The 15,170-nt window shown below is 40.4% G+C and overlaps 1 protein-coding gene across 1 annotated transcript in view; it reads right to left on the bottom strand.

Annotated features, from left to right (window-relative positions):
* Positions 1–15,112, bottom strand: part of ULK2 (unc-51 like autophagy activating kinase 2) — a 35,897-nt gene extending 20,785 nt beyond the window's left edge. The window contains exons 1-8 of the mRNA XM_004946695.4: positions 14,446–15,112; positions 13,095–13,187; positions 11,880–11,921; positions 4,097–4,129; positions 3,698–3,734; positions 2,110–2,283; positions 932–1,005; positions 22–123 (exon numbers count right to left, since the gene is read on the bottom strand). Of these exons, the coding sequence (XP_004946752.2) occupies positions 22–123; positions 932–1,005; positions 2,110–2,283; positions 3,698–3,734; positions 4,097–4,129; positions 11,880–11,921; positions 13,095–13,187; positions 14,446–14,535 (645 nt within the window). The 5' untranslated portion in view covers positions 14,536–15,112. The remainder of the gene's footprint in view (positions 1–21; positions 124–931; positions 1,006–2,109; positions 2,284–3,697; positions 3,735–4,096; positions 4,130–11,879; positions 11,922–13,094; positions 13,188–14,445) is intronic.
* Between the last annotated feature and the right edge of the window lie 58 nt (positions 15,113–15,170).

The raw sequence follows: 15,170 nt of genomic DNA, 5'->3' as shown, positions 1-15,170 counted from the left end.
AAACAGAAATAAAAGTGTTACCTGAAAAGGTGGTTTTCCAACAAGACATTGATAAATCACAGTTCCTATGCTCCACAGATCTGCTTTAGCATCATAGTGTTGAGACATAATCACTTCAGGGGCCTGGAAAGTACAGGAAGATCTCAGAAGGCAAAGCAAAAGACAAAGCCACAACAATATGAATGACACAATACTTCTGTCATAGTAGTATTAAGAGATCAGCTTTTTGTAAAGAGTAAAATATTTTAAAGTATTTAATGGGAAATGAAAGGATTTTAGTCTGCATCATTACTTGAAAGGTAATTATATTACACTATCTAAAATGAAAGTTATGTATCAGAAACATATAAAACTAGAAATGCTGATGTTCTAAAGAAAGAAGCTAATGATCTGCATGTATGGGAACACAAAGTAAGCAGTATTTACTTGGTTGATGCAGTCCTTCTTGTAGATAAATAAGCAAGGATTTCACAAGGAATACCATCATCACCATTTCACACATAAAAAACAAGACAAGGGAAAACAAAATGATTTTCCCATGACCACAGAACATAGGAGTGGCAGTGCAAAGACAGACATCTTACTGCTGAAATAAATACCACCACTTAGCAAAAAATAATGGCAAGTAACTCCAAATTGTTTTATAAGAAAGGAAATGGGGGCGGGGGGGGGAAGCATAGAGAACACATTAAGATAAAAGGAAACAGCACTACAAACACTCAGTGTCTCACTCATTTCTTTTCATTTTAACAATCATGATCTCTAAACCACAAGAAAGAAAAGGAACTAGTAAAAGTATGGAAAGGAAAGCTACATACTGTCCTTAATGATTCCAAAGTAACCTCAGGCACTTGCCAATCTGCCAGCAGTCAACTACTTTGTTCTGGTAGTAGAATGTTTAAGCTTCAAATTGAGAAATGCAGTCACTCACCATGTACATTGGGGAACCACACAGAGTTGCAGCCATCATGTTGCTATGCAGATAACGAGCAAAACCAAAGTCAGCTATGGAAAGAAACACATATGTCAACTAAAAGAAAGACTTTGAATTTTTATAATCTAGAGATCATCTTTTATTGGAATCTGCTACAATTACCAGTTAGAGATCTAAAAACAGATACAAACCATCTTCATGGAACAGCAAAATCCATGTTAAACACGGAAAGAATAATGTACTATCTTCCAAATAGCAAGACAAGAAAGCAGCAGTGGCATCATTTGTACAAATTGCTGCTCAGTCATCTTCCCAGCTGCAGAACATGCTGTCTGGCATCAGTAAGAAAGGATTAAAGTCAGTTTCTAAAGACAAATGGTTCATTAAGAGTGATGAGTATACTATCTGCTTCAGTGAAATCACAGCAGGCAGAAGTTCTAGAAATAAAGCTTCAGATGCCTGAATTTTCCACACAGGGAACAGTATCTGAAATTATTAAGTAAGAGCAGTAAAATAAATGTTGTCTCTTCTGTGATGTTCAGAAAATGGACTGAGTTGGAACAGACCTCAGATTTTGGTTAAGAAAAAGCACAAAAAGAAACATGCCAAAACCAAAGTCTTTTTACATGGACACATAGCGGAGAGAGCAATGAGAGATTGAAACTCCCGAAATTCCTCATAAATTAGAGCTTGGCAGCATCTTTAACAACTGACAGCTCTCCTCAGTTACAAAGCTGAACCTCCTTCTGTCACAAAATAGGCTATAACCTAGATGTCTAAAACTTTTCAAAAACTCTTAGGAAGGTCTACAACAAGAAAACCCAGGTAGAATTGTACTTGGAGTCTTGCATGCAGTTTTGAAATGGGCTCAAGGCTACTCAGCATCTCAAAGTTTACAACTGTGCCTAGTTAACACAGTGCTAGAAACATCAGCTTTTTAGCAGCAGCCTTTTTCTGCTGATCCAAAAGGACTTTATGACTCAAGATTTTTTACACTGGAAATCTACATCACAGCATAAAGCTGATCATTCTGGGCTCACTGTCCTGATTTACGTCAATTTAACATATAACACAGCCAATAGAACCTCTATGTTTTAACTACAAAGAGGCTCTCTGAGTAGGGAAATAACCAAATAGTGATGATTTAACTTCATACCAGAGTAAAGCGTACTTACCTATTTTGATGCGTATGCCACTGACACTTGACTTCCTACGGCTGGCATAAGACAATAAAATATTCTGTGGTTTAAGGTCCCTATGAATGATTCCTTTACTGTGCAGAATACGCATAGCAGCTGCGATCTGCTGGAGGAACACTCGGATGGTGTCTTCACTAAGAGTTCCTTTAGCTGAAAATAACACACACAATACCAAGTGACAAATTAGTATTATCATCTTTGGGCAATAAAAAAAAACAAAACAAACTTCACAGTGATCAATCGTGAAAACAACGAAGACAAAGTATAGTGAATTTTATTGAAAATAATCAGATTTCCAATATTTTTCTACAAAAACGTGTTCTAAATAACATACCCATCTCCACAGTTTAATACCAGTTACTGTACTCTGAATTGCCTGTTTTTACAGTAATTTATTCAACCCAGTAGCAGAATAGTTGTACAATATCTTAATCACTATTAAATCCTATAGTCTCTAAAAGGCAAAAAACCACAGGAGCCAGGAACATTAAAGAACTCTTACAGTTTGCAACATTAAGTTTATCTGAAATCTCATTACAGCCTGAAGCTGAAAACCTGGCTCTTCCTTCAACTAATTGTTATGGGGAAGCAGAAAACCATTCCCCTCACAGATTTCATCCATGACAAAATTTGTTTTGAGGGGAAAAGCTAAGATGCACTTTTCAAAGTCTCTTCAGAAGGTATTAGCTCATGTTGCAGTATAAGAAAGCACTGGAAGCAGGAGCTGGATGAGTCTTTCCAAGGATTTTAATGGGAAGTGAATTAAGCTTTTAATATACACAGTTACCATAACAATAGCTGTTCACAAAAATATCCCTTTAACATACTGCAGATACAAGGCAAGCAGAAGAATATTTTTGTCAGAAAGAATCTGGAGATTAACATATCTGCTCAAAATTTTCTTTGTAATAAGGATTGGTTTGAAGGGCGAGAATGAAAGCAGGTGGAATCAAACACAGGGAGCAGTCCCCAAAATGTGATTCCAGAAACAGATCTCTCTCATTTACAAATATGGGAATGTCACATTCAGTTGTTTCATAAATAGTGGCAAGAAACATTTTTTGTTTCTGGTTTAACACGTACAACTGGAGTTTTGCTATTCTGAAGCACGAGTCTTTCTACCTTCGTAAGAGCTAAGACCACAATGCATTCGAGTACCTTGAAGATCAACCTGAAAGGTGTAATATACAGGAGCTGTACATTCTTTCCAATTATGCTTCTGAGGAGAGAGGAAAAGCAGGAAGGACAGCCCCAAAATTTATAGAAATCCACACACTATCTTAAAAATACCTCTGAATGCAACGTTCCCAGCATCGGTTCAAAATCAGTGCTACAAAGCAGCCAATATGGAACTGATTAGTGCACTCAGTTAATCTCATAAAGAGGGTACTCTAAAAATCACACCAGGGAGAAGAAGCATTGTAGAATTAGAAACATTTCATAAACAGGAAAATATTTAAATCACAAGGAAAGAACTTGGAGAAATATCAGTGGATCACACAAATACAGAATATAAACATGTAATGCAATAGCTTCCTAATAAGGTAACACAGTAAACAATTACCTTGTAAGTAATCTGCCAGATCCCCACCATTGCAGTACTGTTAAAAAGAAAGGTGTTTTTTACTCAAAACACAAGCTCTGAAATCCTGTGTGTTAATTTCTACTTTGTTATCTTTTCACTGCAATTAGAAGACCCTTTCCAGATGTTTAACTTTGTTTTTCTCAGCTATTTGTAATTACCAACTTGAGGCGTAACACTTCATCAATGCTTATAGTATCATGAAATATAAAAGAATGATTTATGGTACAAACACTGCTGGTAAACTTAGCACTGCACAGACAATTAATAACCTTGTTTTCACAATTACCTCTTACTTTGCAGCTGTGCAAAGAAGGATTTGTTTTTTTCCAAAAAGTATTTAAAAATTAACCCAAAAGGAACATATATACAAACACATACCTCCATCACCAAAAAGACAGAACTGGGCATTTCCTAAAAGAGAAGAAATGCCATTTAAGAATGTGACGACACAAAGCTTTGAATACCTGCATTAACCAAGTATAAGAAGAGCATCATAAAGTAAAATAATCTTTCACATTTCCCTTAGATTTCACCTGCTTTGTGTTTTCTGTATTAAGGCATCATCGCTATGAGAAACCCCAACAAGGGGTTTCTCATACCTTTACTGTCATACATCACTGAACCCAACCAGTAATGGGGCAGTAATACTTCATCACAAACATACCAAATAGCATTCAGAAGTGTGAGCAAGACAAACTGGCTATGAAAACCACTTTTCTAGAGGAGGACTTCCAAAGTTATGTTCCTTCCTTCTGGGTAAAACAAGCTCTGCCATCTGAAAAGCTGAAGGTCATGTAGAAATTACAGCACAGTTGTGCCTGGCGTAAAGCGATTCCCAAATGCTATTCTGTAGGATGCTTCTATCAGGATTCATGCATACTTCTGTAAAATATCTCTCTCAATGAGTCATAGGCAGAAGCATGCCCATGTCACGGACCTAAATGCCTTATGGAAAGCTGTGATTTGATATAGCAGTCCTATTGAGATTTTCCAAAGCACTGACCTTCTTTGACCCATCTGCAATCTGAATTCCCTCTCATAACTGAGTAAGAGTTACTAAAAGACAAAAGAGCTAACACCTACTGTAAATTACCTACACACTCCACAGAATGCAGTAAGAACCTCTGTAGTGAGGTCTGACTGTAACTAGAATATTCTTTTTTTAAACAAGTGTTATTTTGTGTGTAGAGCTTTTGTCGATAATAAACACGATGGTTTCCAGTTTCCCATGTACTTTTGTTGCACCTACAAAGCTGGAGACATTCAGAGATCTTAGATAAAGTAAAAATATTTCTCCCCTCTTTGGAACTGATTGAGTTTAAGCAGTTTTAGATGAATCAGACATTTTTAAGGTTAATTTGAGATTATAGGAGCCTGCCTCATTTCTGGAAGCATTTAGTTCAGCCATTCTCATCTGCGTTGGAGAAAGGCTCTGGAGGATTTTCTCAGCTCAGAACATTCAAGCACTTTACAGATTTGTTTACATTTTGAAATTAGCTTCAAAGAAAGCAAGTTTCTAGGAATGTTAGGCAAATCTGCTGGGAATGAAGGGTGAACTCCAACCAATATAGAATACTAAAGCAGCAGATCACATTTCATGAAGTCCTAATTGTTCAATGTTTCTCTAGCAGCTGTGGCTAACATGAACTATAATTTGAAATCCTACAAAAGCCTCAAAATCTAAGTACATTTCATCAGGAAGGTAATATTTTAGTGGAAAAAATAACAACACTCACCACAAAAAAAACCCTACCCACCCTGTCCATTACTGAAAATACACTCATCCTGTGCAACAGTTTCTTCCAAGACAGAAGCCTGTAGTCTTTCAGGAACTCCAAGGATTCCAAAAAGCAACCCACATCTGGAATCACAGCTTCCAAATTGTCTATTAGCATTATTTAAACCAATTCCAAATGACTTTCATCAGATTGTCCAGCAAAGACTGGTCTTGAGTTGAAGAAAAAGGGAAGAAGCCAAGACACCGGCATGCACTCCCATCTCCAACATACCGGTACTGCTCTAAGCTTGACACAAAGACATCATGAGAAGAAATTCACCATGTGCAGAATGCTCTGAAATCTTTGGAACACAGCTGATACTAAGAAAACAGAAGGCTATCACCACTCATTAACCTCTGTTCTAACTGATCACAGCTGATACTCTGAGATCCTAATTCACCAAACTGAGAATTCTGGCAGCTGAGGACCACTTCACTTAAAGGGCAACTGTGATGTGTAGAAGAATAACACGGCTAAGAAGCATGGAAATTGTCTGCTCTCCAGTGACAAGAAGAAAGCTCAGCTATTGGATTTCCACCCAAACATAGCAATCCCATGAATCAGAAATAGATGTTCCACAGCGTCAGTGCTTCAGCTACACAACACACTGCACAAAACCAACAGCTTAAAGCAGTATGTAATGCTCAGCTCATGACAGACATTTATTCATCTCAGAACTAAGAGAATGTGTTTTCTGGACTCTCTTGGAAACAAAGTCCTTTCAGACAAAGCTGTTCCCTTAAGAAACAAGGAGCTGATGAGCTGTCACAGCAGCCCTCACCTCCCCTTCCTCTCCAGCATTAACTCATACCCAGATATACTTTTCAATATCCTACCAATGAAGCTTTAGTTCAAAATGGCTGAAGCTGTTTATCCCTTCACAGTTGCTCCCATTTCAGATTACTGCTGTTGGCCAGCCTATCTGGGAACGTGGTCTCCATTCTGGGATAAAACACAGAGCAATTCTGCAGATGCATTTTTCTCTTCTGAATTACTTTGCTGAAAAATAAAGCTAACACTATCATCATTCTCCAGAAGAACAATTTCTGTTGACTTGCTAAGTGAAGAAAAGTGCTCAAAAAGGAAAAGATTAGCAAACCACCACAGCTCAGATGTAACATTCAGGAATAGAGCTGACCTAGCAAGCTATTTTAAACAGCTTCTTGAAACAGATAGCAAAGCTTTCAAAAATTTACATTTACATACAGATCATACTGCAACTGGAGCTGTTCTGGCCAATACTTCTACCTAGAAAAATAATCAAGCAAAACAAATGTATGTTGTCTTGAAAAAATTATGGAACATTTTTTTCTCAGCATACCTTGCTTTATTTTTCATGACAAAAAACTACTTTTGCTCCCTCTTATTCTAAATCCGCATTTTATTTCAACTTGCAAGTAAAAGATAGCAAAGGTTAATAGGAAACAACAGGTAAGCCTACTAGAAAAAGATGAAGAGGCAACATATTTGCCCAGAGTTGCTGTGTTTTAATCCCAAACTTCCCACAGTTCTCTCAGGGGATGTGAAGTTCCAACCCAAATCACAGGTTCAGTGCAGTAGTTCCACTTAAAAGACATTAATTGAAAGAGAAGTCAAAACATTCATGGTTACTTGTGACAGCTGCTGCTAGAGCTCCAGCACACTGGCAGAAACATACCCTCAATTTCTTTTTGGTTAGGAAGCCCTCCTTTAGAAAAAGATGAAAGTCTGCAATGAGCATTTAGTGAGCTGCAGAAGGAGGAGCTGTGGCAAGGACAGAGTTACTATGGTTTCGCTCCAAGTTTGTGGATTCTGTTTAATTGCAGTTTATGATCCCAGTCCCAAGAGAGTGAGAGTTCACATGACAGCTTGTGCACCGCTGTTACCTGATTTCCTGACATTAACTTGTGCTGTATTTGCTTTATTTATCTATTGGTTAGGGACACACTCCTCAATTTTTTGGAGCATTAGATACAATTGGCAAAGGTTCTAATGATTTAGTGAAAATGGACTGGTACAGATCCTTAAGACTGTTTCTCAGCGTGTTACAGATACTCTCATTTTGTTCTGCAAGTGCACTGCAGCAGCAGCTTCTAACATGTTCAGCTCCTGTGACATCCAAAGGACTGAACATTTTGTTGGTTCTGACTGAACGTGTAATCTCAGACTAAAACGTCAGTTGACGTGCCTGTAGGATTCACATAGTTTGCATGCTGCCAATTATTCACATAAAAGAACAATCAGCCATGGGAAATGTACCACAATAGCAGCATCACTCATTTCCTGGTATGTGAAATGCTGTACTTCGCTAACAAGTAAGGGAGATGGTGAAAGTAAACACTGTTTGGTGAAAGCAAATACTAATTGGCTATCCCCAACCTTCAGCACCTGTGCTAGTGTTGTTCCTGGCCATCCAATAATCTTGTCAGTCTTTCACTTTGCACCAGTTGCTAAGTGAAAGGTATGGAAAAGTATTTCAAAACCTCTACATTTTCTAAAGGGCATAATTTCCCTTTCAGTCTGAAAACATTTGTCACCTGGCACGGAAGAAAAAACCCAGAAAAATGGTTGGGATAACATTTTGTATTATTTTTTTTTTCATATGCAGTTAAGGATAGATACTGACAAATAAAAAGAGCTGAAGAAAAAAATAAAATTGAGACATCCATAATAATAGTTCAGAACCAGCTCTGCTGAGAGGCAATACGAGTTGTGGCACACCAAGATCAAGGGCATGCTCCAGAACACTTGAAGCAACTGCCTCAGGAACCACGCAATAACACCACCAGACCAGCTGGAGTCCTTGAGCAAACAGGAGTACTTAATCACACCAATAAGTAGCAGGTAGAGATAAGCACCATTCCATCCACCAGCATCCCTAGTAAGAAATCACAGGCACTTGTATATAGGAAAAGGCTGAGCTATAGGTACCAAGGGATTGCTGGCTTGGCTCCCACTTGCTTTCACTGCCTTCAGAGACAGAAGCAGCTGCAGCTATTTGTCTGCTCTGCGCCAACAAACTAAGACAAGAAACAATCTCTGTTCAGACACTGCTTCCAATAACAAACTGGAAATTAGCTCTTGCTAAACTACTGTTCAAATAGCAAACTTCAGACTCCATACAGTGAGGATTAATTCATTCTTCTAAAACACTATCCCTGAGATACATCACAGGCTTTCACTCTGATGGCTGACATTCTAAAGAGGTTCTGAATTAAATTATTTGCTAAAACAGGCACTGTCTGGCACCATGTGAGATTAGTTCTACTCAGCATGCACTTGGGATCATGAACTGCAAAAAAAACCCATAAATTCATGGCCTAAATATAGCACATTCCAAATAACTTACTGACACCTTCCTGCTGCTGTATAATACTTTATCCATGGACCTCAATGAACTTCATACCGGTGAGTTAAAGGTTATTTTAGACTCTGTTTTTGAGAAACAGGGCTCCATTTCCCCAATTAATATGATCCAAGGTTCTCTGATCTTCTTTTGTAGGATGAATGATATCTCACAGGAAAAAGAGCTTCATTTTAATGCCATTTTTATACCACTTTAGCAATTCAGGATGTTTTTTTTTTCCTTGAATGAAAGAATACCAACTCTTGCCCAAAAAGATAAGTAAAAAATGTCTCAAGAGCTTCTGTCTTGAGATCCATTTATTGCACGAGCATTGTGCTTCACCAAATAAGTAGTTTCACCTTTAGAGGTGAGCTGCATGTTTCAAAGATCTACTACAGCAAGGTATTTGCCTCTCATAGGTAGAAAGTTCATACTTAAGTATCTGCACAAACACCCTCAGCCTTAGAACCACACAGCTACTGACTGCCTTGTGCAGATCCCTAGACTTCTGCAATGGCACAAATTGCAGTATGCTCTGCTTACATAAAATGCTTAACTGCAGGTGAAACCTGTCAGCACTGCATGTACCCACCTTAGGGAAATCAAGGACAATTATCGTGCTGGCACCAGAACAAAAGATTTTAATGCTGACCAATACATATACAACACTAATGGTGTACTAATTCATCTGGGGGTGACTCCAGATGAATGGTTATTTCCAGTAATTGAAATGGCTCTCTATGTACTAAGGAATGTATCAAAGTGGTGTTCATACCTAGGCTGAAGCAACAGCAGCACAAAATGTTCACGTACTGTTGTCTAAAAGACTGTAAAAGTTGCCTGAATACCTCAAGTCTTACCTACAGTATTATGTCCACGTTCACAATACTACAACAAACAAAAAGAGCAGTACATGCTAGGACATGAAATGCTAAGGAACATTTGCAGGTGTAACAGCCTATCAGCCATGTGAATGCCTCGCACAGTGCTCCTTCTTGCTGGGTTATAAGTTAATGTAATCATATAAGTTAATGATGTATAATATTTCACAAACCAACTTATTTGTGCAAGTGTCACATTCTCTTGACCATATTTTGCAAAGTAATTTCTTCTATAATTTATGTTTTTCTAAATAATTCTATAGAAGTAGCATCATACTGCTTTATGTTTGCCATGAACCTATGTGAAATATATCCAAGATATGAGAGTTCTTCCTTTCATTTTGTTTTAACTGTTGTTTTTATTGAAGTGCAATGGTCAGTGACAAGCAGGAACATCCCCTTCTCAAAAGGAGAACACAGGACCAAAAACTCAAAAGGGAGTGTCACTCTGAGGGCACTGTTTCCTGTGGCAGAGCAATGAAACATGAAAGTTGTTTCTAAATTACTTTTAGGTAAATAAATAAAAGCATAAATCTGTTTTCTCTTCCCTTGTGGGTGTCCTGTATGGAAATCAAAAGCAGGAAGAGCTTCTGCAGAGCTAGAAGACGAACAGCCTTAAATCATCAAAACACAATGTATCTAGTCAACTACCTTCAGGTTGAGCTGCAAAGCTTAATGAGCAATCTTCACCTATAAACAACCATAAATGATAAATCCAAAATTCAGCTGCTTACTCACACACCAACACACTCAGTCAACAATTCCAATTTCTTTGAAGATGTTCAGATGTACCAAATTTAGGGTGCTGAGACACTGTTTCCATTTCGCATTACTCAGGAAGGCCAGGTCTCTTCAAGAGAATGCACTTTCCCCCTCAGCTGTACCATTCAAAAGGCAGAGTTCTGAGGTCAAGACTCAGAAAAGAGTCTACATGAAACCACTACTTTGAATCATAGGTCAGCAGAACTGAATTCACGTCCTACAGCACTATACACAGTAAAACCTGACAGTGCCAAGCATATATCCCACGAACACAACTTTCTGCAGCTACACAAGACACATATCTACATATAAGCTGAAAATCTTTTAGGATGCAAACATGTAAGGACATGTGAGAATGGTGAAGAACGTGCAAGTGTCTATTTTGCACTGCTTTAACTATGCAGTGCCCCGAGGGTGGTTCTTAATAGTTTTATTCATAAATGTATTTCTGTATTTAAGATGAGAATCAAGCCCAGGAGATAAATGTATGGCTCAACTAGAACAAAGGGCTGCATACCTTACATAATCTCATATTTAGCTTTACTCAGCACTTGCAAGCCTTACAATATGAGAAACGTACTTCCTGATAAGTAGAATACACTGCCCTGTATAGGCTAGGAAAGTAACTCCTTCGCCTAGTCAGACAGAACCTGGGAATAAAGAGACAGTGCAAAGTCATCTAATTCTTATTGCACCTACTTGAAAAGATCCAAATAGCTGCTTGACTTTTATACTTCATGCCATCCATTTGAACACAATTTAAGTAACAGCAACATATACATGCACAGTAATGATCTCCGCTTCCTTCAGCTTTCCCTCACCATGACAAAGGGCTATAAAATACATTTCTTTGTCTTTGAGACATCTCCACAGCAGTAGAGATGGTTTTCCTACAACACCATCTTAAGTTATGTTGACTTCTAAATGTCACTTGCCTCATCCTTTCAGATCAACTCCTACTAGTACATTTTCCTTCGGGTGTATTCAGTCGCCAGCCATGAACACCTACTTCCCAGTTAAATTATAGAACCAAGGAAACAATGCTAATTCAGAATAGCTACGGCCACTGATCCAGATCCCAGCCCAGGCAACTGATGCTTGCCTGGAAACAGGACCAGACTACACAAACAGCCCTCTGCAGAGAGAAGCAGGCTCCCACTTGTCCCTGCTGCCTGGAAATAAACCAGATTCCTCATAGCTATCCCAATGGATAAGCAGAGTCAATATAAAAGAAGCACGTAGCGTGCTGAATATGACAGAACCCTCCCTGCCACTGCTAGGGAACTGAATTTCTTTTTCTAAATACCAAAGTGACAATAGTAATATATGATCACTTAAAAAAATCTTACTATATATACGCTTTATCTTTGCATAAATAAAATTAATGAAGAAAAAAGCATCAAGATGTATTTTACCTGGACATCATAGAGAGCTACAATGTTCTCATGCTGAAGTTCCTGTAGAAGAAAATATTTGTATTATGGAAATAGCCCGTTCTTATTTTAAACGTAATATGTCAGGAAATGCTCAAAGAGAACCAAGTTTTACATCTGATAGTGGAAATCTTTAGACTGCATCCACAGCAATAGGAAGTTACACAATATATTCACAGGTCAAATACCATTTGTTTCCAGAAATCATTTTCTATGTGTTGTTATAGAAAGTAACACAGCACAGAATCCTTCAATAACTGCTGAATTTATAGTCTAACATGTTTCTTGTTTATGGGAGTAATCAACTATGCTATTTTCAAGCCAACCCTCTTATTTTACAATAAAATGAAATCCAAGCCAAATAACACAAAATACAACTTGCATGACAACTCATGTGATTATTTGAAACTGCTTAAAACAAAACTGTCTCTCCTTGCTAAGCACTTGTAGCATATTAATATACCCAACGCTACTACTTCTAGCATATAACACATAAACTAGAATATACATGCTAGCATATAAAACAGAACGCATCTCAAGAAGCTTAGAAACAGCACAAACATTGAAATCAGCACTAATTATTGCTGCAAAGCTATGTGAGATCTAGTGAAGTTCAGAATGGAAAGTGATAGAAGAATACCTAAGGAGATGTTTCCATAAAACAGAATTTTAGAACTAAATGATGTTCTGTTTTATTTTCTTCATTAGGGCCATGCTTAACTTTTACAGCCAGTTAACTCAGAAATGGGAAGACTGCCCCAGGAATCACATTCAGTACACCACTTCCAGTCCTCAAGGCATCTCTGACCGAAAATAAAAGATGAAGAACAATGGAAGACTGATGTTTTAACCTCTATCACATTTGTTACAGGGACTGCTTTGGAAAGATGTGACACTACCCATCCTGAAGGACAAACCTTTCTGTACATGCAATAAGTGAAGCACAGATGCTGATTCTACAGCAATCTCCCACATGTAATAAAAACACGCCCTCAACATGCTCCAAGACCATTTCCAGAACCAAAGAACTTTTTTTCTTGGCCCCTTTAATTCTGGATTTTGTCTGAAGCAGACAAAAGATGCAAAATGTAAAGCAACAATTACAGTGATACCACTCGTGACCCAAAATGAACTGCATCAAAAGTCTCTTTTCCTTTTCAAGAAAAGCAGCTTTAAAAATCACTGCAATTAGCATACCTTTAAGATTTTAATTTCTTTTCCAAGTAAGATTTGTGATTTTGACAAGTTCTTTTTGTTAATGCTCTTTATGGCTACTTCCCAATCAGTTTTCTGCAAGCAAAGAAACAGAAAAGTATTATCAGCTTTAATTTTTGACTTTATCTACTAACAAGTAGCTAGCAAAGCACTAAAGAAACAGCAAGATCATCCCTACCCTACCCACCACTGATTACTCCATCACATGACACCATCAAGAACTATTTCATTCCACAGTAGTTCAGGCAGCTATTAAAATCCAGATGCTGCCAGACTGCATTTTCATGAGTTCAAAAGCATTAAAAAAAAGATTACAACATAAATAATCACATCCCGTTTGTCCTTCAGACCCCTCCCAATGACGAAGTTACTTTTATTCTTCTTTAAGGACTTCCCAGCTTCAGCCTTCTTGATCCCCACAGCTGAATACTACACAAGCACTTGTTTTTTGAGTACAAATACTGCCTATTAACAGAATCACAGAACCATTAAGGCTGGAAAAGACCTCTAAGATCCAGTCCAACTGTCCACCAAAACTGTGCCCTGAACCATGCTGCTATGCACCACATCCACACATTTACTGAACACCCCCAGGGACAGTGAGTCCTCCACCTCCCTGGGCAGCACATTCCAGTGCCTGACCACTCTTTCTAAGAATAAATGTTTCCTACTATCCACCCTGAAGTTATTTGTAACACTTATTTATGCGTAAGGTGGAACCATCTCTGTTAACCTTGTAAGTTTCTAATGTTTTCTCCTTGTGCTGTGTCCATAGGAGCTGTAAGCACTCTCCCAGTGCTCCAAAAGGCTCCAAGCGGAGGTCTGCTTTGTGGAAGCACAGTGTTTAAGGCACCAAGCTCTGCATAAACTCACACAGCACCGAGAAACCATCGTCTATCTGTGAATATCCAGCAGGAAACCGGACCCCTCTGAATTTCAGGGATCCTCGGCCCAACCCAAAGGAGACAATTTCCCATCAGATCCCTTCCTTACCCAGCGAGATAAACATGACCTCCTGACAAACAAAGGGCTCAGCCTCCCTGCAGCTGCACCTCTCTGCTCGCCCTTACGCCCGAGGAGCGAACCAACAGCTGAGCACACAGCTAAGCTGATGTATCTCTTTCTTGAATAGAAATAACCGTGCACAGAGGCCGGCAGGCAGCAGCTCGCCGCAGGCCGCGGCCTCAGGCCTGGCCCCACCGCCCCCAGCCCATCTCTCAGCCCACCCCGCGCCCTTTACATTTTACACCCTCCCCGCCTCAGCACCACAGGTCCCCGTGAGGGCCGGGGCTGCTCCCCACAGGGGTTGTGTAACCGCCCCATCGCTATTTACCTTACGGTGACGACCTTTGAAGACCACAGCGAAGGCTCCGTGTCCTATCAGGTCCTTCTTGCTGTACTCAAAGTCCCCCACCACCTCCATCCTTCCTCGGGGGTGGGCATGAAGCCCCGGGATGGGGAGGGAAAACAAAAGGGGTCGGTTCTTCCTCCGGCAGAGGCACTACAGCCGCCTCCTCAGGGCAGAGGGCGAAGGGGGGGGAGCCCGCCCCGGTCCTGGCGGCCCCCGGAGAGCGGGGCAGCTCCTCTCATCGCGCGGGGGCGGCCGCGCACCCCCGGGCCGAAGGGGCTGCTGCGGGGCGTCTCCGAGGCGAGGGGCTCCGTCTGGCATGGGGAGGGCAGAGACGGAGGGAGGGAGGCTCTCGGGGGTACGAGAGAAGGCACGCCTGCCGTCTCAGGGCCCGCTCAGCCGCCCCGCGCCCTGTTGCCGCCCGCCCCCATCGCCCCGACACTACGGGGGCTGCGGGTCCCCTCAGGGAGCGAGCCCAGCAGCATGCAGCAGGGAGGAGGCAGGCGCGGCCCGCGGCTCTGGGGCTGTCGCCGCACCCCCGCGGAAAGGGAGCGAGAAGCGAGGATGCAGATCGAAGTCTCTCAGGCCGCCGTTGCCTCCTCCCAGCTCTCCCGCTGCTCCGCACCGCCCAGCGGCCCCGGCTCCGACTGCCGGCACCTCCGCGCCGCCGCGCGCCTTTTCTAGGCCGCATCGCGCAGGTCGGGCGCTCG

The sequence above is a fragment of the Gallus gallus genome, chromosome 19, assembly GCF_016699485.2.
Source record: "Gallus gallus isolate bGalGal1 chromosome 19, bGalGal1.mat.broiler.GRCg7b, whole genome shotgun sequence".
Lineage (NCBI taxonomy): Eukaryota > Metazoa > Chordata > Aves > Galliformes > Phasianidae > Gallus > Gallus gallus.
The sequence above is the reverse complement of the archived record's forward strand: the minus strand, read 5'-3'. Positions and strand labels throughout refer to the sequence as shown.